The sequence below is a fragment of the Pongo pygmaeus genome, chromosome 10, assembly GCF_028885625.2.
Source record: "Pongo pygmaeus isolate AG05252 chromosome 10, NHGRI_mPonPyg2-v2.0_pri, whole genome shotgun sequence".
Classification (NCBI taxonomy): Eukaryota; Metazoa; Chordata; class Mammalia; order Primates; family Hominidae; genus Pongo; species Pongo pygmaeus.
In genome coordinates this window covers 62,696,298-62,720,217 of record NC_072383.2, presented here as the reverse complement: position 1 = coordinate 62,720,217, position 23,920 = coordinate 62,696,298, and the positions used below count along the sequence as shown (strand labels likewise).

The 23,920-nt window shown below is 41.9% G+C and overlaps 1 protein-coding gene and 1 pseudogene across 2 annotated transcripts in view; one reads left to right on the top strand and one right to left on the bottom strand.

Annotated features, from left to right (window-relative positions):
* Nucleotides 1-536: 536 nt before the first annotated feature.
* TBC1D30 (TBC1 domain family member 30) overlaps nucleotides 537-23,920 on the bottom strand; it is a 106,866-nt gene continuing 83,482 nt past the window's right edge. For both annotated transcript variants that reach the window (XM_054442089.2, XM_054442090.1), the window contains 4 exons: nucleotides 16,762-16,874; nucleotides 14,665-14,804; nucleotides 10,754-10,960; nucleotides 537-6,555 (listed from right to left, as the gene is read on the bottom strand). In XM_054442089.2, the coding sequence (XP_054298064.2) occupies nucleotides 5,768-6,555; nucleotides 10,754-10,960; nucleotides 14,665-14,804; nucleotides 16,762-16,874 (1,248 nt within the window). In that variant the 3' untranslated portion in view covers nucleotides 537-5,767. The remainder of the gene's footprint in view (nucleotides 6,556-10,753; nucleotides 10,961-14,664; nucleotides 14,805-16,761; nucleotides 16,875-23,920) is intronic.
* Nucleotides 12,862-13,604, top strand: LOC129009342 (large ribosomal subunit protein uL30-like; annotated as a pseudogene).

The following is a 23,920-nucleotide window of genomic DNA, read 5'->3' as shown; positions in this document are numbered from 1 at the left end:
ACTTGCTATACAGGTTTGTAGTCTAGGAGCAATAGGCTACACCATATAGCCCAGGTGTGTAGTAGGCTATACCATCTAGGTTTGTGTGAGCACACTCCCTGATATTCGCACAACGTTGAAATTACCTAACAACTTCCCCATTGTTACCCCGTCATCAGGTGACATATGGTTATAGTTAACTTGTTTGGTGGTTGCTAAACTTAGTTCAACATTCAAATTACTAAGGAGGGCCAGGCACAGTGGCTCACATCTGTAATCCTAGCACTTTGGGAGGCCAAGGTGGGCGGATTGCTTGAGGCCAGGAGTTCAAGACAAGCCTGGTGGACATGATGAAACCCCATCTCTACTAAAAATAGAAAAATTAGCCGGGCATAGTGGTGCAAACTTGTAGTCCCAGCTACTTGGGAGACTGAGGCAGGAGAATTGCTTGAACATGGGAGGTGGAGGTTGCAGTGAGCCAAGATTGTGCCACTGCACTCCAGCCTGGACAACAGAGTGAGACCCTGTCTCAAAAAGAAAACAATTATTAAGGGAGGTTTTTTTATTTTTTGCTTTGTTTCATGTTTTAATATAGATTCCTGGACTCTCCAGGGATAGGGAGATTCCTAGGTTGAGGTATCAGGAAGTTTCTTCCCAGAAAACTGTTGGTCCCATAGGAGAATTGATCCACCTCCTTCCCAGTGATCAGCATTGCCTAAAGGAAAACTAGAACTGTTATAGCAAGAAAGTAAACACTAAGAAACAAGTCAACTTTCTGGTTTTTGATGTTAAAACAACAACAACAACAACTCTTGAAGCCCCTGGGGCACAGGTTGGTGTAGCCAGATAAAGATTGCCTGGGATGGAGAGAATGGGATCAAGTGACACTTTTCAGGAGGTCATTTGGTCTGACCAGAGCAAACCACCAGGAAGGAAGCAACCTTCAACGTGATGGTATTTGAAGGCGGGGCCATTGGGAGGTAATTAGGTTTAGATGACATCATGAGGATGGGACCCTCATGATGAGGTTAGTGCCCTTATCAGAAGAGGAAGAGACCAGAACATACTCCCTTTCTCCATCGTGTGAGGACACAGGAAGAAGGTAGCCATCTGCAAACCAGGAAGAGGGCCCTTCCTCACCAGATAACAAATTTGCAGACACCTTGATCTTTGACTTCTCACCCTCCAGAACTGTGAGAAAGGAATGTCTGTTGTTTGAGCCACCTCAGTCTATGGTACTTTGTTACAGCAGCCTGAACTGAGTCAGACATTCAGCATTGGGAGATAGCCAGCAGGGAACGGCATGAAAGCTGACCCAACACCTGCAGTACCAGTCCCCATTCAGGTGAGCACTGGCTGCCTTTGTGGAAGAACCACTCCGACAGTTCTGCCTTCAGCCACCGTCCGGCAAAGGCCTCCCATCCATCACTGTATCCTGGTGGCTCTAGGACTGTAGACTTGCTGACTTTACTCTGAGCTGCCTGATGTGGATAACAGATAACTGCCACTTCAATGGCCCAAATACTCACTGGCCTTCACATTTCCATCCTCGGGATGAATCATAATTCACCCAGACATCTCCCCTACTCCCAGATATTTACACTGTTTTCAGGTTTCCATTAGTACACTTAATACTTCAATGAACATTTTGCACATAAAGCTTTTACTACATAACTTCCAACTCTAAAATATCTGGTATTCTTTGACAAAACCTAGTAATGGCTATTTCTTTGAGTTCAGGATACCAAGTCTCAAGTACCATTCCCTTCTCAAAAGATACAATTAAAGTTCTTTTTATGAAATTTAATACCTGTTGATGAGAAAAACTCTTAGCAAGCAAAGAATAAAAGGGAATTTTCTTAACCTAATAATAGGCACCTACCAGAAACCTCAACATCTTACTTAATGCTTCTTTTAAAAGTCAGGAATGAGGTATGGGTGTTATGAGTGTTCATTATCACTGCTTCTAAAACACTTCCGTTGGCGCTTCAACACTAGAAGTCATAGAAAGGAAAAAAAAGGAAAGAGATTGCTGCCTCTTCCAGGATGTAGAGAAGCAGGCATTCTCATTCACTGCTTGTATAACTTCAATCTTTAAGAATGGCAATTTGGAGATACATGTATCTTAAAAATGGACATATTTCCTGACCCTTCAACTCCACTTCTATACACATATCCTAAGAAAATAATTTGGGCTATGTACACACATGTAACAGGATACTGTCTCTACTGCTATCTAGTCAGAAACCTCCTATTTGACAAGGTACTGGTTATGTGAATTCTGGCATGAACACATTATGGAATATTAGTCACTAAAAATCGTATTGTATAAGAGCATTTGCCAGAAAGCAAGCTTAAACTACCATGTTCAACATAACTTTTTTGTAGATAATGGCGTGTACACAAATACACAAACGTACTGGAAAGATCTATATCTATATCAGAGTATTGATGATTCCTTATGCTCTTTTTGTTTTCCCAATTTTCTAAAACCTATGACTTTTCTAATTAGGAAAAATAATATATTTTAAATGCTATAGGCAGCAAAGAAAGTGGCTCAGAAACGACATAAAGAGAGAGTTTATATGGGGAGATGGCAGCAACTATACATCTATTCATACAGAATCCTTAATGCCATGCAGCTAAACTATATTTATTGTTCATTTTATTAAGACAAAAATAAATAGTAGATCTAAAGGTTAATTTTAGGTAAACTCTCTTAGGTAAACTCTGTGCTTACTCATATTCAGGAACCAGCGATTCTGCAAATGCTGGGCAGGTCACAGGCCACCCTGCAACCCAGCGATTAGACTGAGGGGGATGGAGCTTATTGGGCTGTTTCCCTGGTTCATGTGACCAAGTGGGGTCTGGGGTTGGGGGTGAAGGAAGAAGGGAGAAGGGACTGTCACAACAGTGTTCCATGCATGCACTCAGAAAATGGCACAACAGTTACAACAATGAGAATCTTTATGCATATAGCTTTGTGATCAATACAATCCTTCAGAACAACAAGAGACAAACAAAGGAATACAATGTCCCAAACAGCTGCAGTCCATAGGCTGACATTGCTAACTAGATTTAGATCATCTGGAGGCTTTTGTAAGAGGAACTGAGGTGCAGAGGCATCAGAATGAGTTGATTCCCGGCAAAAGTGCTAAGAGGCTACAGACATATCTAAAAATCAAGAAACCACTACTTGTTAAGTACTTCTGGTGTTTGCATACAGTGTGCAATACATAGGGAAGATAGCAAGTCCATACTGGTCTTTGTACATGCTGTGTGGTAGAGGCTACTGCAGGTTTCTTTATTTTCTAAAGTAGGCAAGGCTCATAAATTGACCAATTCACATTGTGATTACTTGGTACAATGCATGCATGTTATTGGTACACAGAGTGCTTTAATAGGAATCTGTTGGATTTTCAAAATTCTCACAAGGCCATTTTTACCTCAGAGGACTATTATCCTTTCACTTATTCATTCATTCAACAGATACATATCCCAAACTGTGTTACCTCATCCACCCCTTCTCAGGAAGACCAACCCTGGAAATAGGTGAGAGGAGAGTGTTCACAGGGCACAGCATGTGTTGTTGATAGTAAGTTTGTGGATAGCAATGGTACAATCCCAAGGACTTGTATAAGTGGCCTCTACCTCATTAACCATCTCCTTGAACCCAGACCATCAGGGAGCTAGTGAGCTGATTCAACAGAGGAAAGAACAATTCTCCATTCAAGTCAGACATCCCTCAAGGGCAACATGACTATTCTGACTCATTTGAGAAGGGGCAAAGAAAAGGATATGAGGTGGAATCATTCTTATCTGTAAAGTTTAGCTGATGGAAGAAAATGGTGTCATTTGCTTAACTTTGGAAAATGCAGCGGGTCTCTGGGCCCTGAGGGTGGTATGCAAAATAAGCCCATCTCTCCACCTACACCCTTCCCAAAAAACAGGCTGTAGGCGTGGCTGCTTTTTAAGAAGCTGGATGCTAACTTCAGATGGCACAGAATTCAAGACCAAAACTGCAATAACTTATTAGTCATATTTTCCATCTTCAGTTCCTTTGGGGGTAAAAATACCATGAAGAAGATAAAATAGCTTTTCTCACGGTATAGGTCGTTGCTGTGTTTTCTGTTCAAAAAAAGCTCACACAACCACATTCTCTATTATAAAAATTAGTACCTCTCATAGTAAAAGCCTGCTCTACAATTATAGTTTTCGTTTCAGAATTAACAATCCATTAGCTCAAATTAATATTGGCTGCATCAACAATATTCCTGCAAGTATCGCCAATAGTCTTCCAGAGACGAACATGAAGGCTGAGTCTATTCCTCTAAAGATGGCGGGGAGAAGGGGATTGAGGAGTGAGCCTTTTGTTCAGCCAAATAACAGGTGCATGAAGCATTTTTAAAATAAACTCCCTGTTCAGGATAAGGAAGTCAGAGCTGGTTTTGTAAAATGCCATCAAGGGACTCTGTACCATCTGGAGACAGGTCCTTTGAGTCAAGAAGGATTTTAGTGACTGGCTTCCCAGTCTTGGTTTTTACAAGCTATGTAGCCAATACATCTGTGTACAAAGAGCATTAAACCCGCCTATTGCACTGAGGGAAATGTGGCTAAGTCACTTGGAATACCGGGAGTACTGACCTTGAGTAACTGAAGTGCTACTTCACCTCTGTGTGGCTCAGAGTTCCCATCTGCATAGTGGAGACAAGAGGTGCTATCCCTGACCCGCTGGGTGAGAGAGAGCTAGAAAGGGCAGGAGTGAGAGGGAGCTAGAAAGCACTGGGGCCTTCTCCAGAGAAAGGCAGTGTTCAATTAACAAAGTACTCAACAAAGGACTCCAATCAAAAAGCACAAAATTCAAGTAACAGAGTCACAGGTGCTGTGTTCTGGCTTCTGAGCAGAGGCCTTGTGCGTCTGCAGTTGAGAGCTGGTGGGTGAGTGAGCTGTGTGGTGAGGGATGCAGGCCAGGCTCCGTGTGGAGCCCATCAAGTCATCTGTACCGCTGAGGATCAAAGCTCTCCTCGAGAGGCGAACACAAACCTCAGGAAAAGCTCAGTGGCACGAGCAAGCTGTCCAGAGCAACTGCTTAAAGCATATGCCAAGTGTGTCCTGTGCATGAGATCTTCAGCTGGGTTATCGACCGAAATTTCAACAGATGAAAGGTTGTCTTCATTTTGCAGGTAGAAATAGACAGTTAAAGAAAGGCTATCTAGATTTTTCTCCTATGATTTAGCATAAGAATAAAAAAAAATTTGAGACTGGTACTGTGGGAAATCTCACACAACACAATCCCCTCTGTAAAGCATGAAAAGGAAAATCAGGAAGTTTTTTGTAATGAAGAAACTTTCTTTTTACAGTTTCTGTCCTAGCAAGTTGGTATGTGCATGCTTGAGTATTAGTAACACCCAGAGAACTGGAAGGTTTGGGGGTGCTGTCACAGGAACTCTGAAGGCCCCCAGAACAGAAGGATGGATGAGAGTTAACAATCTAGACATACAGTCTTTTTTAAACAGCTCACAATGAAAAATTGGGAAAACTTCACACTATAAAACCACAATATTTATTTTGCCACAAGAATCCACTGTGTCAGTTAGGAAGTAGCTGGGAAAACAGCCCTGTTCTAACTCCTATTATAAAACTTCCAGTTCCCATTTTTTATGGGCTGTTGCTCATCCCTGAACCTATTCATTTTCACTGGACAAATAAAACTCTTTTAGAGCCATTCAGCTGCAACCCTTATACTACTGTGAAAAGGTGAGTCCAGATACAAAGTTTTGGGGAGACATCATCGTTTTTTAGTGCCACTGTTTCCACCACCGGGTTTGCTGAAGCTCCTACTCATTTGAGGAAAGTGCACGGTTGGGGTTCTTTCTGTAGGGCCATATAATCCCAAGTTCCTGGCAGTAGCAGATTTCCGCAGGGGCTTGACGCTGGGAAAAGGGCTAAAGATGGGGGTTTTTGAGTTGCTGCCTTGGGGAGGTTTGCTGGTGGCTTTGTTTTCTTCAGGTGCACTCGGCGGCTCTGGGCAGTGCCGCTGGCAGGGTGGGTGCACCCTGGGCTCCGTTTCAGCTGCAGCATCCCTCTGGTTCAGTTCCAGGGCTCCCAACTTCACCTGAACCGCAGACACATCCACATTAGCATCTCCGAACACCGGCTCCGGAGACTGCCCCTCGATCGTCCTCCCGGTGCTGCCTTCAGGGCTGCTGCCTTCTCTCCCAGCTGTCGCTGTACAACCAGAGGGGAACGCCTCTGCTGCCCCCAGCCCGTTGGTCTTGCTGGCCTCGTTCTGTTCATCTATCAGCCCTATGGTGTCCCCACAGCCTGGATGACTCTTGGTCCTTGGCATGTTCTTTTTGTGGACTCGGATGTGAGTTCGCCACGGGGAGTTGAGCTTCGTCTTAAGGTCTTCATAGGGGACAGGAGATATTTTCCCTCCTGTGTGACCAGGGATGTGGATGACAGCATTCTTGGCAGCTCTGTTAGTCATTTTCATCTTCTTTCCTAAAAGAAGGTGGTTTATAACTGGAGAACTGTTTACCTGAGACGGAAGAATGCTGGTCACTGGCCCTTTGTCTGAAAGAAATGTTGAAAGGTAGTATGAAGTGTACCACAAAGAAACGCATCCATCGTGGAACAGAAATCACTTAGAGGTCCTCCCTGCCCCATCTACCACATCCCTTCCCATGTATTCCCCAGGGAGGGGCAGAGTCATGTGACTGAAGACAGTAGAAACTGAATTCAACCCAAGAGCCTGGAATACCAATGCGCTCTTCTTTAAAGAGGAAGGGACCACAGGGTGATGATACAAAAAGGAACATCTGACCCCTCATTCCTAATCAGAGCCTGGACTCCCTAATGTTTTTTTTACAGAGAGCTCTTGGCTCTGAGTAGCAACCTCTGAGTTACTGTACCTAGAAAAATCTTTGCAGATTTTAAAAAAATAATACAACAAACACTATGACCATATGGATTATCATCTGTCAGCCTCTGAGAGGTAGGAAAAGAACACACTGCATATTATGAAGTGAGATCCAGCAGAATGACAGAAGTGAGAATGCAGTGAAATCACGGCTATCCAGCATCTAGCCCGACAGATGAAAAACTACTCCTGTGTCCTCAATGAACTTCAAAAGCCAATTGAAAACTGAAAAGCACCAAAAGCTTTGTCCTCAGCAAGGTGCTGTGGTTCATGCCTGTAATTCCAGCACTTTGGGAGGCCAAGGCAGGAGGATCACTTGAGGCCAGGAGTTCGAGACCAGCCTGGCCAACATGGCGAAACCCTGTCTCTACTAAAAATACAAAAATTAGCCAGATGTGGTGGTGCACGCCTGTAGTCCCAGCTACTTGGGAGGCTGAGGGAGGAGACTGCTTGAACCCAGGAGGTGAAGCTTGCAGTGAGCCGACACTGCGCCACTGCACTCCAGCCTGGGTAATACAGTGAGACTCCTTCTCAAAACAAACAAACAAAAAAGCTTTGTTCTCCTAGAAGGCACTGTCGATGGCATTATCATTGACCACCTGTGGCTATGACCAGACTCCTATTTCCAATGCAGCATTCAACATACATGGTCCCAGGATGGCAGCTGCAGACAGAAATTGTAGGGAGAAGGCCTCTCCCTCTGTGTGTGAGTTTCCTTCTTCCTTGATGTCCATGTCATCTGGCTGAACTAACTTCTACCCTTCTCTACTGTTGTCATTTACCATTGGTCATACCCCAATATCAACTAAAAATGTTGATGACTGTCTCCTTTTCACCACATTCCTGCCACCTCCCCAATTATTTGACTGTCACTGTGATTGGCCCTCCATTATATTCTCATAGTTCCTCAACCTCCCCAGTTCCATCCTAAACCTTATCACCCAGCTCTACCTTATGTGAAAATATTTAATTCTAATACTCCTCACTTTGGCTCTTCCAGCTCTCAGGCTCTCAGTCTAACTATATGTGGTAATGAACCACAGAGACTTCTGGCTCCTTGTTCCTCAGGCTCCTCATAACCCCTCATGTGTCTTTGGCTCACTGACACCCCTACCCTGCCAGGTGCATGGCTGACCGCTTAGATCACTGCCTCATAGGCATCCCTGTCTCTTTGTCACACATTGCTAGTAAAGCCCCAACCTGGGGTCCATAATCTACATTCTCTTTTCTGAAACTGAGCCCTTCAAATTCATGACCTCCCATTTCACTGGGTCCTCAATGCCAAACAATCTTTTCATTTCCCTCTCTCACTCCTTTCAATGACCTAACTAAATCTTCATTACTTTCTTTAACCTCTCATTTACTCCCAACCCCCACCTTATTCCCACCAAACAACTTTCCCCCAATTTCTCCATGAAAACAAAAGCTATCAGATCTGAAAGGCCTCTATTTCTCACCCTCCCTAACCTCGGAAGCTGATACCTCAACCACCAACCTCACCACCTTCCACTAAGTCTCGGAAGCTAAGGTCTTTTTGCCTCTAGTTCAAGTTCAATCTCTCCACCTGTGCTGCTAATCCTATCATATACCATCTCAACTAAAACCATGCTACTCAAACCATGGTCTCTGATAAGGTTTTGCCGTATCCCCACCCAAATCTCATCTTGTAGCTCCCATAATCCCCATGTGTTGTAGGAGAGACCCAGTAAGAGATAACTGAATCATGGGGGTAGGTCTTTCCCATGCTGTTCTCATGATAGTGAATAAGTCTCACGAGATCTGATGGTTTTAAAAATGGGAGTTTCCCTGCACAAGTTCTCTTTGCCTGCTGCCATCCACGTAAGATGTGACTTGTTCCTCCTTGCCTTCCACCATGATTGTGAGGCCTCCCCAGCCATGTGAAACTGTAAGTCCATTAAGCCTCTTATAAACTGCCTAGTCTCAGGTATGTCTTTATTTGCAGTGTGAAAACAGACTAATACAGTCCCCAAGCAGCAGCACCAGCAGTGCCTATGGGCTTGTTAGAAACATGTAATTTCAACTCCATTCCAAACCTACTGAAACAGAGTCTATATTTTAGCAGATCCCCAAATGATCTGTATGCACACTAAATTTCAAGAACCAATGCTCTAGAGCTTTGCCTTTGAGCAGCAATCTCTTCCTTAAAGAGAACCACATCAACCATGATCTGGAGAAGGGGTCAGCAAACTTTTCCTGTAACGGACCAGACTGTAAATATTTTAGCCACTGTGGTGTGAAAGGAGCCTTAGACAACCTGTAAACAAATGGGCATGCCTGTGTTCCAATAAAACTGTATTTACAGGCCAGGTGCGGTGGCCCACTCCTGTAATCCCAGCACTTTGGGAGGCCAAGGTGGGCACATCACCTGAGGTCAGAAGTTCAAGATCAGCCTGGCCAACATGGTGAAACCCTGTCTCTACTAAAAATACAAAAATTAGCCAGGCATGGTGGTGCATGCCTGTAATCCCAGCTACTTGGGAGGCTGAGGCACAAGAATTGCTTGAACCTGGGAAGTGGAGGTTACAGTGAGCTGAGATCGCACCACTGCACTCCAGCCTGAATGACAGAGTACTCATTCTTTGTCATTCTCAAAACAAACAAACAAAAAACTGTATTTACAAAAACAGGTAATGAGCAGGATTTGGCCTACAGACCACAGTTTGCTGATCCCTGATGAAGGTACAAACCACTGGGCCAATTTAGCACCCTGAACAATTGTTTACCATCACACCCAAAGACTTGTACAGTGTAGTTAAAAAGGGACTGTGCAAAGAATCAGAACACCTGTGTTCTGGCCCTGGCCTGACCACTCACTATAGCTATATAACCCTGGACAATTGCTAAGCCTTCCTGAATCACCATTTCCTCACTATTTGGAAGAAGATGAGACTATCTATCCTTGCCTTCCTCATAGATTTGTTTTAAGGACAAAATGAGGAAATGTATGTGCCAATGTTTTTGAAACTTAAAGTGAAATTGTTCATTTATTTTGTGACTGGTTTCTTAATGATTCAGGATAAAGTGAGAATCGTCAAGAAGTCAACTATTCTTCTCTGATAAATGGAAGGTAAATTCAGTTTTTGTGCAGGATCAGTCACATGCTCACATGCCACTTTAAAAACATGTCAAATTTATATTTCAGTTAATTCTGGACAGGCACCATTTTCATTAAGATATTCACTTCAAGCAAGAAAAAAACAACTCCCAAATCAGCATATATTAAACAATTAAGCAGATTGTTCACTAGGATTTTTGGAATTAAAAAGAAAAAAGCTTGGCAATCCTTGGAAAAGAGCATTTCCAATTGCATTATAATTGTGTTCTTCTTGGTATATTCCCAAGATACTTGCCATCAGCAAGGCACAGGCTTTTTAATGTTTTTTTTCCCAGTTTCTCTGATCACAACATCTGTTATAATATCACCTAAATGACTAGTATACAGCTTAATTTACTAGTGCACAGATGACTACATTCTATATTCAGATGCATAAAATTTATGCTCCAAAATTTCTCAAGTCCAAGGATTGCATGGCTTTGCAACATTTTAATCATTTGTAAACCCTTCTCCACAGCACACATAGTAGAGACGTGTTTAATACCATCAACTGCCTGATCCTTGGGGCCTAAAAAGAACCTGCAGTCTTTTTCTTCTGTAGAGCCTGATAAAATAAAATTTAAAATGAGATGCTAAATATGCTATTATCTCATGTCAGCTGTGTTGATGGATACTGAGCTACAGTTAGTAATTCCAAGGACTTCCTAGGATTATTTGTTCTTCATTTTACAAGTTGATATAGAGTTGAAATTGATTCAAATGAAGAATCACATTACCTGCCCTGATGTACACCTGATGAACCTGCTGCTGTTGCTTCTTTTTAATTCGAGAGTACTGCTGCTTCAGTGCATTGATATCTGTGGTCATGCGTTCCATCATCATACTGTTAAAAGCTGCATGGTATTCACTTCGACAGGAATTGATTGCTCCTGGACTCAGCTCTGCAATGTTATTAGATCTCAGACTCTGTTCCTCATTTGGCTCTGCGCTCGAAGGATGAGACATAAGGAGATGGTCGGTGGAGGGGAACAGGAGTAAATGGAAGTTGATAACACTACAACCCAGTGCAGTATCTTAACCTCCATGAAATTCTAAACCACAGAAAAAAATGCATACTAGAGTTTGTCTGGTGCTCATTTTGATGTGCTCCTGAAAATATTTCTGCATTTTCTTATTAACCTAACTGTGGGTCTGACATGAGCTATATGGGTTCAGTGTCTGATTTTGTTACCAGTTTGTTAGCTATATAGACATAACATCAACTGCTTCCAGATAAAAATCACTGCCATTTTCTAAGATTCCCTTAGAAAGATATAACTCCTAATTTCTAAAATCATTGTACAGATTTCCACACAACGGCTTGAGGATTTATACAGAATTGGTTTGCAGAGTTTAGACAGTCATTAAAAGTGCATTCTTCTTACATTAAAAATCATAACAATTTATAAAATTATCAAGACTTCAGACCACTGTATCACCAGAATGAATGCTTTGTTCATTTAACAAGCATTTCCTGTCCACTCTGTTGTTATGTCGGATGTGGTGTCTGCTCTTGTGATAGCTACAACTAGCAGATTTGTCTCTTAAATAAAATTGAGATGACCTCCAAGAAAGAGAAACAATACTAGGTGGGAGTAACCCACAGACTGCACAGGCCAAAGCAGGAGACAGCAAGCTTCTCCAGCACAATTTGTAAAACTGACATGGGAGCCAGAGTAAAAAAAAAGACTGAGAGACTCCAACTATCCTAACATCTGCTGAGAGTGTTATTCAGACAAAGGCTAAACATCTCAGAAATTCATTTTTTTACTGTAATCATTTCTGTAAGGAGAAGAAAATTAACAGAGAAACTGCTAATCAGAGCAAAATCAACAAGAAAGACTAATGATGAAATTTAGGAGAAAGTGATCATGTCATCCTAGAGCACAAAAATGCACAGAAAGAAAAACAGAGAAAAAAAATGAAACATAGACCCAGGCTACAGAAACAGATTCAAAAACTTTACCATTAAAATACATATTGATCCTATGGCTAGAAATCAAAAGCTGAAACTCAGGCAATAAGAAAGGGGGTAGAAGGCATTGCAGAAATCAAGAAGACTCTTGTTGGGTTCAGATTTTTAAAAAGCCTTTAAAAGGATGAGAGAAGAGCACATACCAAGGACATACTCACAAAACAGTATGAGCCCAGCCATTAAAAAGGCTAAAACTCAAAACAAGCTGAGGTTTGTGGGAAATACTCCAAAAGATCACAACCAAAAGTTAGAAGTAGCAGCAGCTGCTGCCACTGCTCCTACCTAACAAATAAGAACCAAAAAAAGAGAAGATGGCCCCATGACTTCAAGAAGGTAGTATAAAGTTAGAAGACGGCAAAGAGAACACAGAGGTGCCTGACATCTATTCTGTTTCTGTCCTCTTTCAGCATATTTCTAATATCTTTGAACAAGGAGAATGGTCTTCAAACTAGAAGAGGCAGAATAAATATCCTAAAAGAAGCTGCCACCCAAGACAAGAAAGGACGTAGAGAACCACAAACTTTAAAACAGTGCATAACATTGATAATTCCAGACCACAGAAGTCTATTCTGTTTAGAAAAAAAAAAAAAATGAAATAAAACATGGCATGTGATTCAGAGCACCACACTTTAAGGGGAACATTACCAAATTACAGGATATCTAGAGGTAAATTAATAGAATATTAGGAGGTCCAGAAGTCATAACTTAAGAGACATGCTTAAAGAAATTCTGAACTGGGGCCTTTGAGAAAGCTTTGGAGGACATGAATAGCTGTCCTCAAAGATTTGAAGAGATGTCAGGTAGAAGAGGGAGTAAGTAGACTTGTTCTGGTTTTTTCCAAAGGGAAGAATCCTCTTTTCCCGTAGAACCATGGAGGGTGTCAAAGAGAAGAAAAAGAAGGTTCCTGCTGTGCCAGAAACCCTTAAGAAAAAGCAAAGGAATTTTGCAGAGCTGAAGATCAAGCACCTGAGAAAGAAGTTTGCCGAAAAGATGCTTCAAAAGGCAAGGAGGAAGCTTATCTATGAAAAAGCTAAACACAGTCACAAGGAATACAGGCAGATGGATAGAACTGAGATTCAAATGGCTAGGAGGGCAAGAAAAGCTGGCAACTTCTATGTTCTTACACAACCCAAACTGTCATTTTCCCTAAGGATCAGAGGTATCAATGGTGTGAGCCCAAAGGTCTGAAAGGTGTTGGAGTTTCTTCACCTTCGTCAGATCTTCAATGGAACCTTTGTTAAGCTCAGCAAGGCTTCAATTAACATGGTGAGGATTGGAGAACCATACATTGCATGGCGGTACCCAAACCTAAAGTAAGTAAATGAACTAATCTACAAGTGTCATTATAGCAAAATCGAAAAGAAGCAAATTGCCATGACAGATAACACTTTGATTGCTCAATCTCTTGGTAAATATGACATCATCTGCATGGAGGATCTGAATCATGAGATACTGTTGGAAAAGGCTTCAAAGAAGCCAATAACTTCCTGTGACCCTTCAAATTATCCTCTCCACAAGGTGGAATGAAGAAAAAGACCTCCTATTTTGTGGAAGGTAGAAATGCTGGCAATAGGGAAGAGAAGAGATACATGCTTATTAGAAGGATGAACTAAGGGGTCTACCATGATTATTTTTGTAATCTGGTCAGTTAATAAACAGTGATGCCTTCAAATAGAAAAAAAAAGCAAAGAGAAGAACTATTAGTAGAATGGGTAGGTGGAAGTTATCTCTTTGTAAATAGAAACCACGGACTAAGGGGAAGAATCAAGCAAAGTGTCTTGTGAAATAATAAGTTTCTTGTCACTCAAGAAATTCAAGTAGAGGTCACCATAACATTTTGATTTAAAGGGTAATCCTATTGGAAGATAAGCCAGTCTGGAATAAAGTAAATTCAGATGGAGTATATTAAGCATCTGCTATATGCCAGGGTCTGTGCTAAGGAACTTAGCATACAAAGTTGAATCCAATGCATGGGAGCAAAAGTCACCATAGAGAAAAAGAAATGTGTACTATGCATGTAACAGGTAATACAGAGAGAAACCATTACGTAATAAAAAGATAAAGTGACAGAGAAGATACTTTTAGTAACAATTTCTTTTTTTTTTTTTTTTTTGAGATGGAGTCTTGCTCTGTTGCCCAGACTAGAGTGCAGTGGCATGATCTCGGCTCACTGCAACCTCTGCCTCCTGGGTTCAAGCGACTCTCCTGCCTCAGCCTTCCAAGCAGCTGGGACTACAGGCACGCACCACCACGCCCAGCTAATTTTTGTATTTTTAGTAGAGACAGGGTTTCACCATATTGGCCAGGCTGCTCTCGAACTCCTGACCTCATGATGCATCTGCCTTGGCCTCCCAAAGTGCTGGGATTACAAGCGTGAGCCACCACACCCAGCCTAGTAATGACTTTTTAATGTTGTTGTTGTTGTCTGGTAGAGACTGGGTATCCCTATGTTGCTCAGGCTAGTCTTGAAAACCTGGCTTCAAATGATCATGCTGTCTCAGCCTCCTAAAGTGCTGGGCTTACAGGCATGACCCACCATGACTAGCCTAATAAAGACTTTTAATAGTTGTAACCAGTTCAGAAAATTACTGGGGCATCTATAGGACACAATATTACTCTTATTGTAGTAAACCAATACATCATGATAATCTAAATCAAGAGCCACCTCTTTACCTTTAATTTGTTTTTGGTACTTCTGCAGTTCAGGAGCCAGGAACCCACTAAAAGGTCCAAGACACCCCACTGCATTAACGACAGCATCCTCATCGTCTGGGTCATTCTCTTCATCACTGTCTCCGGCCTTACTATGTCGTCTTGGAAAACATAAAAGACAAAAAAGAAATATACAAAGAAAACCATGGTATTTTAAAACATAATACAGTTACATGGTTTAAATGCCATATACATAATTAACACAGAATTACATATAATTAACATTGTGAAACCCCGTCTCTAGTGTGGTGCTGCACACCTGTGATTCCAGCTACTTGGGAGGCTGAGGCTAGAGAATCGCTTGAACCCGGGAGGCGGAGGTTGCAGTGAGCCAAGATCACGCCACTGCATTCTAGCCTGAGCAACGACAGAGCAAGATTCCATCTCCAAGAAAAAGAATTATATATAATGACATGATTTATAAAGTGTCCCTCCCATCTCTGTCCAACTTCTGCCCATTGAAACTAGTAACCATGGTCACTTGTGAGAATCTCCCATCTAATTCCCACAGGTGATCACTGTTACTGGTTCTTATGTATTCTTCAGTTTCTCTGAGCACACTAGGCAAATATGACTACATGCTTTTATTTTTCTCTTCTTTTTGCATAACTATTAGCATACTATATATGCTCTTCTGCATCTTGCCTTTATTTATATAAGAAATCTTTACAGGCTGGGCACAGTGGCTCACACCTGTAATCTCAGCACTTTGGGAGGCTAAGGCAGGAGGATTGCTTGAGCCCAAGAGTTGAAGACCAGACTGGGTAACATAGTGAGACTCTGTCTCTGCAAGAAATTTAAAAATTATCCAGGCACGGTGGTACGTGCCTGTGGTCCCAGCTATTTAGGAGACTAAGATGGGAAAATCATCTGAGCCTAGAAGGTTAAGGCCGCAGTATGCCATGATTGTACCACTGCACAATCATGGTACACAAGAATACACAGAGTTTCCTTATGCTTTCTTACAGCTCTACTGGATGTACACACCCCATAGTGTGGAACCAGGCTGCTAATGGTATACACTTGAGTGGTTTCCAATAATATACCATGACAAACTCCGAGGCGCAAGCAATCCTCCTGCCTCAGCCTCCCAAGTAGCTAGGACTACAGGTATGCATTACTACACCCTGCTAATTTTTGTAATTTTTGTAGAGACAGGATCTTGCTATGTTGCCCAGGCTGGTCTCGAATTCCTGGCCTCAAGTGATCCTCCTGCTTCAGCTTCCCAAAGTTCTAGGATTACAGGCGTGAGCCACCACACCCGGCTTGGGTGGCCATTTTCTTATTGATTTCTAGGAGTTTTATATATTAGCAATATCCATCCCTATTTTGCATAGTAAGTTAAAAATATCCTTCCACAGATATTTTTGAGTCCACTTATAGAGGTTTGGTTTTGTTCCGTTTGGGTCGCCCAGAAAATTATATTTAAAGTACTTAATTTTTTCCTTTTTTTTTAAATTTTGAGTCAGTTATTAAGGCCTTTCCAATTCCAAAGAACTAAAGGAATTCTTCCACATTTTCTTATGCTAATTTTATTATTTCATTGTTCTATTTAACACATTCATCCATACGGAATTTATCCTGGCATCTAGTATGAGGTCTGACTCTCATTTTCTTTCCAAATTAGTTCTCATTAGCCCATCACCATTTACTAAATAGTATAACTTTTCACCATTGATTCAATATGCCTATTTTTCATATGATAAACTCTTTATCAATTGTCAATTTTTGGTCTTCACAGTTTTTAAATTAGCTCATCTGTGTACTTGTATACAGGTTCCACACTATTTTAACTATTGAGATTTTTAATACTTGATATCATTAGATAAGTTGTGGGGTTGCTAAATATCTCTCCAGTTTACATTCCAAATTTCTCCGCAAAGTACACTTTTAAAAATCTCTCGAGTTTAAATCAAAACCATTTGGAAAGGGACATTAGATTCTAAGTGTCAAATTACTTTAACATATCTCTGAGGTTTCATAAATATTAATTTACAATAACAAATTAAGATATTAAGTTCTCCATCATGAAAACAACAAGGAATTTAAAAACCTTACCCAGAAAGTGAGGTGGGTTTAACTGTGGCTGGGAACGGTGTAATGTTGTAGGTGTATTTTTCCCTCAACTCTGCCAATTGTGGGAAAGGGAACGGAGCCATGGAATAAACAGTCTGTAAAACAAAAGCAAAAATGCCAAGTCTGAAACAGTAGCCTTCACAACTCTTATCAATCCTGGAAAGACATTAAAGTTTTATGAAGTCGAGTGTGAAGAGGCAGATACTGCTCCTTACACAGCAGGTGGAGAGATTCCACTTCAACATCCGCTTTCAAGACAGACAAAAGAAGATGATTAAACCCGACCCAGTGAGCTCTCAAATCAACCCAGCTGCAGCTGGGCATTCCAACTGGTAAATAAGGGTGGGCAATCACGGGCAGTCTGATTTCCTCCTGTTGTTCAATAAATGGATTAATGCAGAAATCCACAGCTCCCTATGTCTTCTGTATCAAAGAACTCACAAATGTTCTTCCTATGTAGTGCTTACTTTTCACAGCTCTGTTAGATGATTTTTAGACATTTAATGTCAGGTCAGCCTTCCGGATAAAATTAAATCTAGTGGATGATCTTGTGATCGACTACAAGTTTTCTCCAAAGATACCACCTTTTTAAATGTCTGTGGATGAGTTCTAGGTGAAAACTGTTTGGTGGTGTTTTTAAAGAAAAAAAAAAAAGACAAGAAAAAAGTGACAGGGTGCAAAGCCTAGGCTGTTAAAACTCTATAAATAAAAATGGGGAAAAGCACCTGTGCTTCCACCAGAATTTCAAAATTATGTATCATTCTATCAGCAATAGAAGAGTAATATTGTTTGCTTTCTTATTTTTATTAAAATTTAATAGCTCCAAACATGTTTCTTCAATCCAGGTTCTTATTCACCAGAAAATATATATCAATCACATGTTCATTTCTCCTGGGAAGCCAAAGAAATAGCCTGATAATGCTTTCCTAGGAAAATATTTTAAAAAGGTATTTTTTATTTCAGCAGAACTGTTTTTATGAAGGCTTAGAAGATGTCTAATTTGGCATGTAGCAAAAGGAAGGCTGTGAAAGGAGTTTGATTGTGATGCTTTTTCATTTTATAGCTCAGTGCCACCATTGTGACAGTCCCCTGCAATTTTATTCTAACAACCTGTACATCTGACTGTCCCCAGATGTCATGGTATCCCTTTATACTTTACTGTACCAGCCCAAGATTCCAAACAAGTAATTGTGTTGGCTAAAATTCCTTCTCTTCAATTCTCCATGCTTACTGTGCAAAGCTACACGGCTTATAGGGACTGCAAACATAATCTCTAAGCTGTCTTATCGCAGACACTCCAGACTTGATTATACCTAAAAGGCTGAGAAGGAGTACAGGTTTACTAACAATAAACTGTGCCCCAAGAAAAGAAGTAGAAGGCATCTTGTGGCTCTCACTAGCCTTGAGTGTGAAATTAAACCAGTTCCCCACCTCTCTGGGCTTCCTTTTCCTCATTTAAAAAATAAAGGGTGTGAAACTCAGGATCGTGGTTACCTCTGAGAGGAGAGATGGGGATAAGATCAGGGAGAACTTATATGAGGGTGTTTTCCTGTGGTTGTTAATTTTTATTTCTTAAATTGGGTGGGGGATATGTAGATTTTATTGTATTATTCTTAATACATCCTATATGCCCAAAATACTTCATATAATTTTATTAATAATGTAGTCAGAAGCACTCTCATGTTCTTTGATCCCACAAAGGTATGCAACAGCTATCTCGCTGCCACTGCAGAATTCTTCCCCGCTTGCTCTTACTATCATGTCTTAGCTCCACATACCCTTTTGAGGGAACGCAAGAGATGTGAAATCTTCTCTCCTCAGCAGCCGATCCAGAGCACAGCACCTTCTCTAGGGGATGGGTAGGAGCTGCATCGCCCTAACTCTATCTGACTCTCACACATCAAATGTGATCCCACAGTTGGGCCAAGAATCAACCCTCATTCACGTAATTTTTTTTCCTCCCTAACAGTTTAGAAATGTGTTCAGACATTTAAGAAACCCATGTCCTTTGGATTCAACTTTAAAAGATGAGATTTTTGATGCTAAGAATTTCAAAATTCCTTACAAGTGAAATAAGATGTCTTATTAAAGACAGTAAGTAGGATGATGAGCTAAAGGTTCACCTGTGTTTCATTTTGCCAGTTTTGTAACAAGGTATCAGTAAATTCCCTCATCCAGCCTTGTGAAGGAAGTCCATAAGAGGAACAGGGAAGTACATCCTCCCCCTACTGCACCCTGCCCTGCCCCAGGGATGATGGTCTAGGCTCTGAGCAAGATCCCTCAGGGGCCACTCAGCTAAAGACACCTGACCAAAAAGAAAACTAGCTCCATTGCACTTTCATCCTCTACTTCATGTCTTCCTTTCTCTGTCACTGACTTTTAGTAAGTCCTTCAAAGAAGAAATCAGTATTCTTGAAACAAAATTGTTTATAGTAGTTCTTCCCAAATATTCACTCACTTACTTGAAGGTCTCATGTCTGAAGGCATGTTTATCCCAGGAGCATAAGCATCCCTGGCACACCGATATAGCACTCAGGGTGTCCGAAACCTTTAGGCCTCCACCTTGGTAAGTCGGAGATTTACAACAGATTCCAAGAAAGAGATTTGACTAATCATCTTAGAGCCAAAATATGGTACAGTAATAGAATCACAGGGTTAGAAAATAATTCAAACATATTAGTTCCACCTCCCTCCCAAGTAGGAGTCCCTTCTAGAGCATCTCCAACAGATGGCCACAAAGGCACAGCTTAAGCACTTTCAGTTATGGGCACACACAGTTTTGCAGGATAGACGGTTTCAATTTAATTCATCAAACATGATTCTTGTATTGAACAAGTATCCATACCCTTGTAATTTCCACCCCATCACTGATGGAAAAAAGTGAACAGAGTGGGTGCAAAGGAAAGTCCTGCCTCTCAGTACATAAGATCTCCCACCAGACAACAGGAAGTCAGTCACAGACACTTTGGGTTAGGCTTCCCAAGCACCTACAAACCCTAATAATAGCATCTTAACTAACTTCTCTCTACACTGCCCTCAAGGAATTTACAAGAGGCATTGTCAAAAATCCTACTGATATCCAGGTACATTATTTAATCAGCATTCCTCCAGTTTCTTTACCCTATCAATTAAAAAAAATCAAACAAACATGAAAATGACCATTGCTAATAAGAAAACAGTGACCTACAAGGGGGAAAGCCCAGCATATGATTTTCAGTATGGCACACTTAGAACGGAAAGAAGAGGGAAAGACTGAAAGGGCAGAATGCTTTCATCTCTTCAGCTCAAAAATAAAGACCTTACATTCAGCCCACATTTTTCATCTGGCACTATTTTGGGTTTGCTGATAGCACTAAATTAAAAAAAAAAATGAATGAATATAGGAAAGAAAATGGCTTGAAATGACATTCACCATTTCTCTCCTGAACATTCTATGATGTCAAGGAAAACTAACAAGTCTATTTACTATCTGAACTACCAACATACACTTAAATAGACATTTATATTTAGTCACTGAAAAGACATTATATTTTGTAATTATTGATATGCTTTACAAGAAATATGAAAACATGAGTTGCACAAAATTAGGCTTAGTTCATCTTCACGCAGATGTTTTCCTCGACAGGAGGGATGCTACTCAAATGGAATCCCATCAATCAATCCACAGCCTACAGTTCTCCCCCTAGGATTCTTCTGCTTTAAGCAGTATCAAGAAGTGGTTCCTTCTCCTAATACCTAAGATTGGAAATTCCTAGAGGACAAAGATGGCATCCAACACATCTCATTCCTTCTGGCAACGTTTAAACTGTAAGTGAAATGAGATGTTGCCTTATTCTTCTAAAGAGGATTTCAGCTTTTAGAAAGACATCTTTTGAATAGGTGGAAGCAGTGTGTTGGGTGGTGAGGAAAAGCATTCAGCTAGGAGTCAGGGACCAGGAGGCAGTCTTGGGTCTGTCACTAGACAATCTGAGAAACCGACAAGTTGTTCACACTCCAACTCATAGTTTCCTCTCTCTAACATGACAGAATTAGCTTAATTGATCTTTAAGTTTCTTTAAAGCCAGTGTTTCTTTAAGTGTTTTCTGAAAACCACCTGTATCAGAACCACCCATGGGCCAAATGTCTGCATTTTCATACACTCCTGTGATGTTTCTTACACAGTCCAGTTTGAAAACCACAGCCTCAAGATCTAACATTTCATGATTCTGTGTATTCACTGAGTAACCAGTTCTATTATTCGCACTAGGCTAGATGTTGCTGAAGCCCGTAACATTAAGGAACTTGCTACTTACAGAAAAAAAAAGTAATATACTTGAAAAGCAGCGGGTGCAGTAGCTCAGGCCTGTAATCCCAACGCTTTGGGAGGCCAAGGCAGGCCTCACCTGAGGCCCAGGAGTTCAAGACCAGCCTGGGAAACATGGCAAAATTCCATCTCTAAAATACATTAAAAAAAAATTAGCCAAGCATGGTGGCATGCACCTGTACTCCCAGCTACTTGCAGGGCTGAGGAGTGAGGACTGCTTGAGCCCAGGAGTTCAAAACCAGCCTGGGCAACATGGTGAAACCCCATCTCTACAAAAAATTTAAAAATTAGCCCAGCCTGGTGGCACATGCCTGTAGACTCACTTACTTGGGGGGCTGAGGTGGGAGAATCGTTTGAGCCCAGGAAGTCAAGACTGCAATGAGCCATGTTCATGCCACTGCACTCCAGTCTATGTGATAAAGTGAGACCATGTTTTTTTTTTAAAAAAAAAAAAGAATCTTTAGTACTGGAGGAGTACAGAGGAACCATCATCCATGAGTCCTGAGACAACAGAGGCTCTGGGAGTGGGAAAGAGAGGAGATTGAGCGGCATCCAGATGGGCAAATAGGATTTTCACAGATGCAGCATCAGAGGGACCACAAGCCCTGTCATAGAATAAGCAATGGCCTACAGAGGCCTGGATGAGAACAGAGCTATGACCAATGCCATAGAGTCTGTCTGTGAAATAGCAGGAACACCTTTGGATAGGTCAGGAACGGGGCGGTCCAAGTACACCTCTAAAGCAACCTATCTGAAAATGAACCCATCCTCCTCCCCTCAGAAACTTGCCCTCTTCCTTCTAAGCCAGGAGATTATGGGTTGCCCTTCCTCCCCCATTACTTTTTCTTTCACTCCTGTATCCCTTTTCCATGGCCAAGTCCAGTCAATTTCACCTTGTAAGTACTGTCTCTGTTCCAATCTGTTTCCACCCTTCAGTGCCTCCTCACAGGCCTTCCTGCTGTCAGACTTGTCCCTTTGAAATCCATCCTTCACAGAGCTGCCCGTGGAGTTGACTCAAAACAAAACTCAAACCATTTTCCTCCTCTCCTTAAAATCTTTCAGGTCCATAGCTCTTCTATTCCCCTTTCCAAAGGGTCCACAGAAGCCCTAGAACTCCAGCAAATACAATCTCTCAATCACTGACCTGAAACATCAAGTCCAAGTGTCTTACCAGGCATTGTGGTCTTTCATGAGCCAGTCCCTGAATTCCAGCCTTCTGACAGTCCCCCTCACACTTATGCAGTATGTTATCAACAGACCTTGACACATGCTGCTCTCTCAAACATGAATTGACTCTCCACTCTGCACCAGAGCCTTCAACACACACACACACACACACACACACACAACACCCTCGCATATATGTGCACCCTTCCACAAACACACACACACACACACTCACACACACACACACAGCCTAGTCAAATCCTATTCTTCTGTAAAGGTAAAACCAGACACGAATTCCCTCTAGAAAGGCTTTCCTAACTTCCTCTCCTCCAACTCACTCAACCCCTGCCCCCCAGGCTAAATGAGGTCTTCTCTCTTCCTCAGCCCCCAGCCCCTCTGCACACCTCCCTCGATGCACTCCCCACACTGTGCTCTAGGAGACTATAGGCTCCCGAAGACATAGCCCATGCTTTCTTCTGTGTCCCTGCACCTGGCACATTACCTGACATTTAGAAGTGCTCGATAAATATTTGGAGAAGTTAATATAGAGCATAGAAAATCAGGCTGAAGCATTTTATTTACTGTGGTTAGTAACAAGGAAGTGCTGAAGGACTTAGTGTAGAGCAAGGAAATGACCAAAGCAGTAAGCATGGATCATTACTCTGGTAGCAAAATGCTGGGCCCCTATTCCAGGCCCTAGCTCCCAGATAACATTTCTAGCCACACCCTGGGCCAAAAGGGAACCCGCTGCCTTAAAAGGAAGGACCCAGCACTGGTAGAATTCATCACCTGCTGACTAAAGACCCTGAATAACAACCAGAAATATCCAGGGAGTATGCCATGGGCCCTGAGCTCTGAGACATGCTGGCTTCAGGGGAGATCCAGCATATTCCCAGCTGTAGTGGCTATGGTAAAAGACTCATTCTGTATTAGAGCAGAGGGAATCTAGAAAGACAGCCATCATCAACAAGTTGGGTTTAATTCAACATTTATTGAAAAAGAAAAGGCAGAAAACTAACCATGGATTCTCAATAAATGTTTGTTTAATGAATTAGTAAGTTTGGTGGGAATGGAGGGCGGGTGGCAGGCAAGATGGCAGAATGGAAGCTTACACCATTCATGCCCCCTGCTGCAACACCAAAATTTAACAACTATCTGTACACAGAGAAGCACCATAACAAGAACCAAAAATTAGGTGAATAATCACAATATCTGATTTGAACTCCATATCATGGAAAGAGGCATTGAGAAGGGAAGGAGAGACAGTCTTGAGTCATGGACGCCACCCCTACCCAATCCCCTGGCAGTGGCCATAAGACATGGAGAAAGAGTCTGTGCACTTTGGGGATGGGAGAATGCAGTGACTGGAGGACTTTACATTGAACTCAGTGCTGCTCTGTCACAATGGAGAGCAAAGTTGTGCTGGGCTCACTCAGCATTCACACACAGAGGGGGCATTTGAACCAGACCTAGCCAGCGGGGAATCGCCCATCTCAGCTGTTGGAACTCAAGTTCCTCAGCAAGCCTCGCCATTGCAGGCCAAAGTGCTCTGGGGTCCTAGGTAAACCTGAACAGCAGTCTAGGATACAAGGACTGCAATTCCTAGGCAACTCCTACTGCTAGGCTGGGCTTAGAGCCAGTGAACTAGGGTGGCACATGACCTAGGGAGAC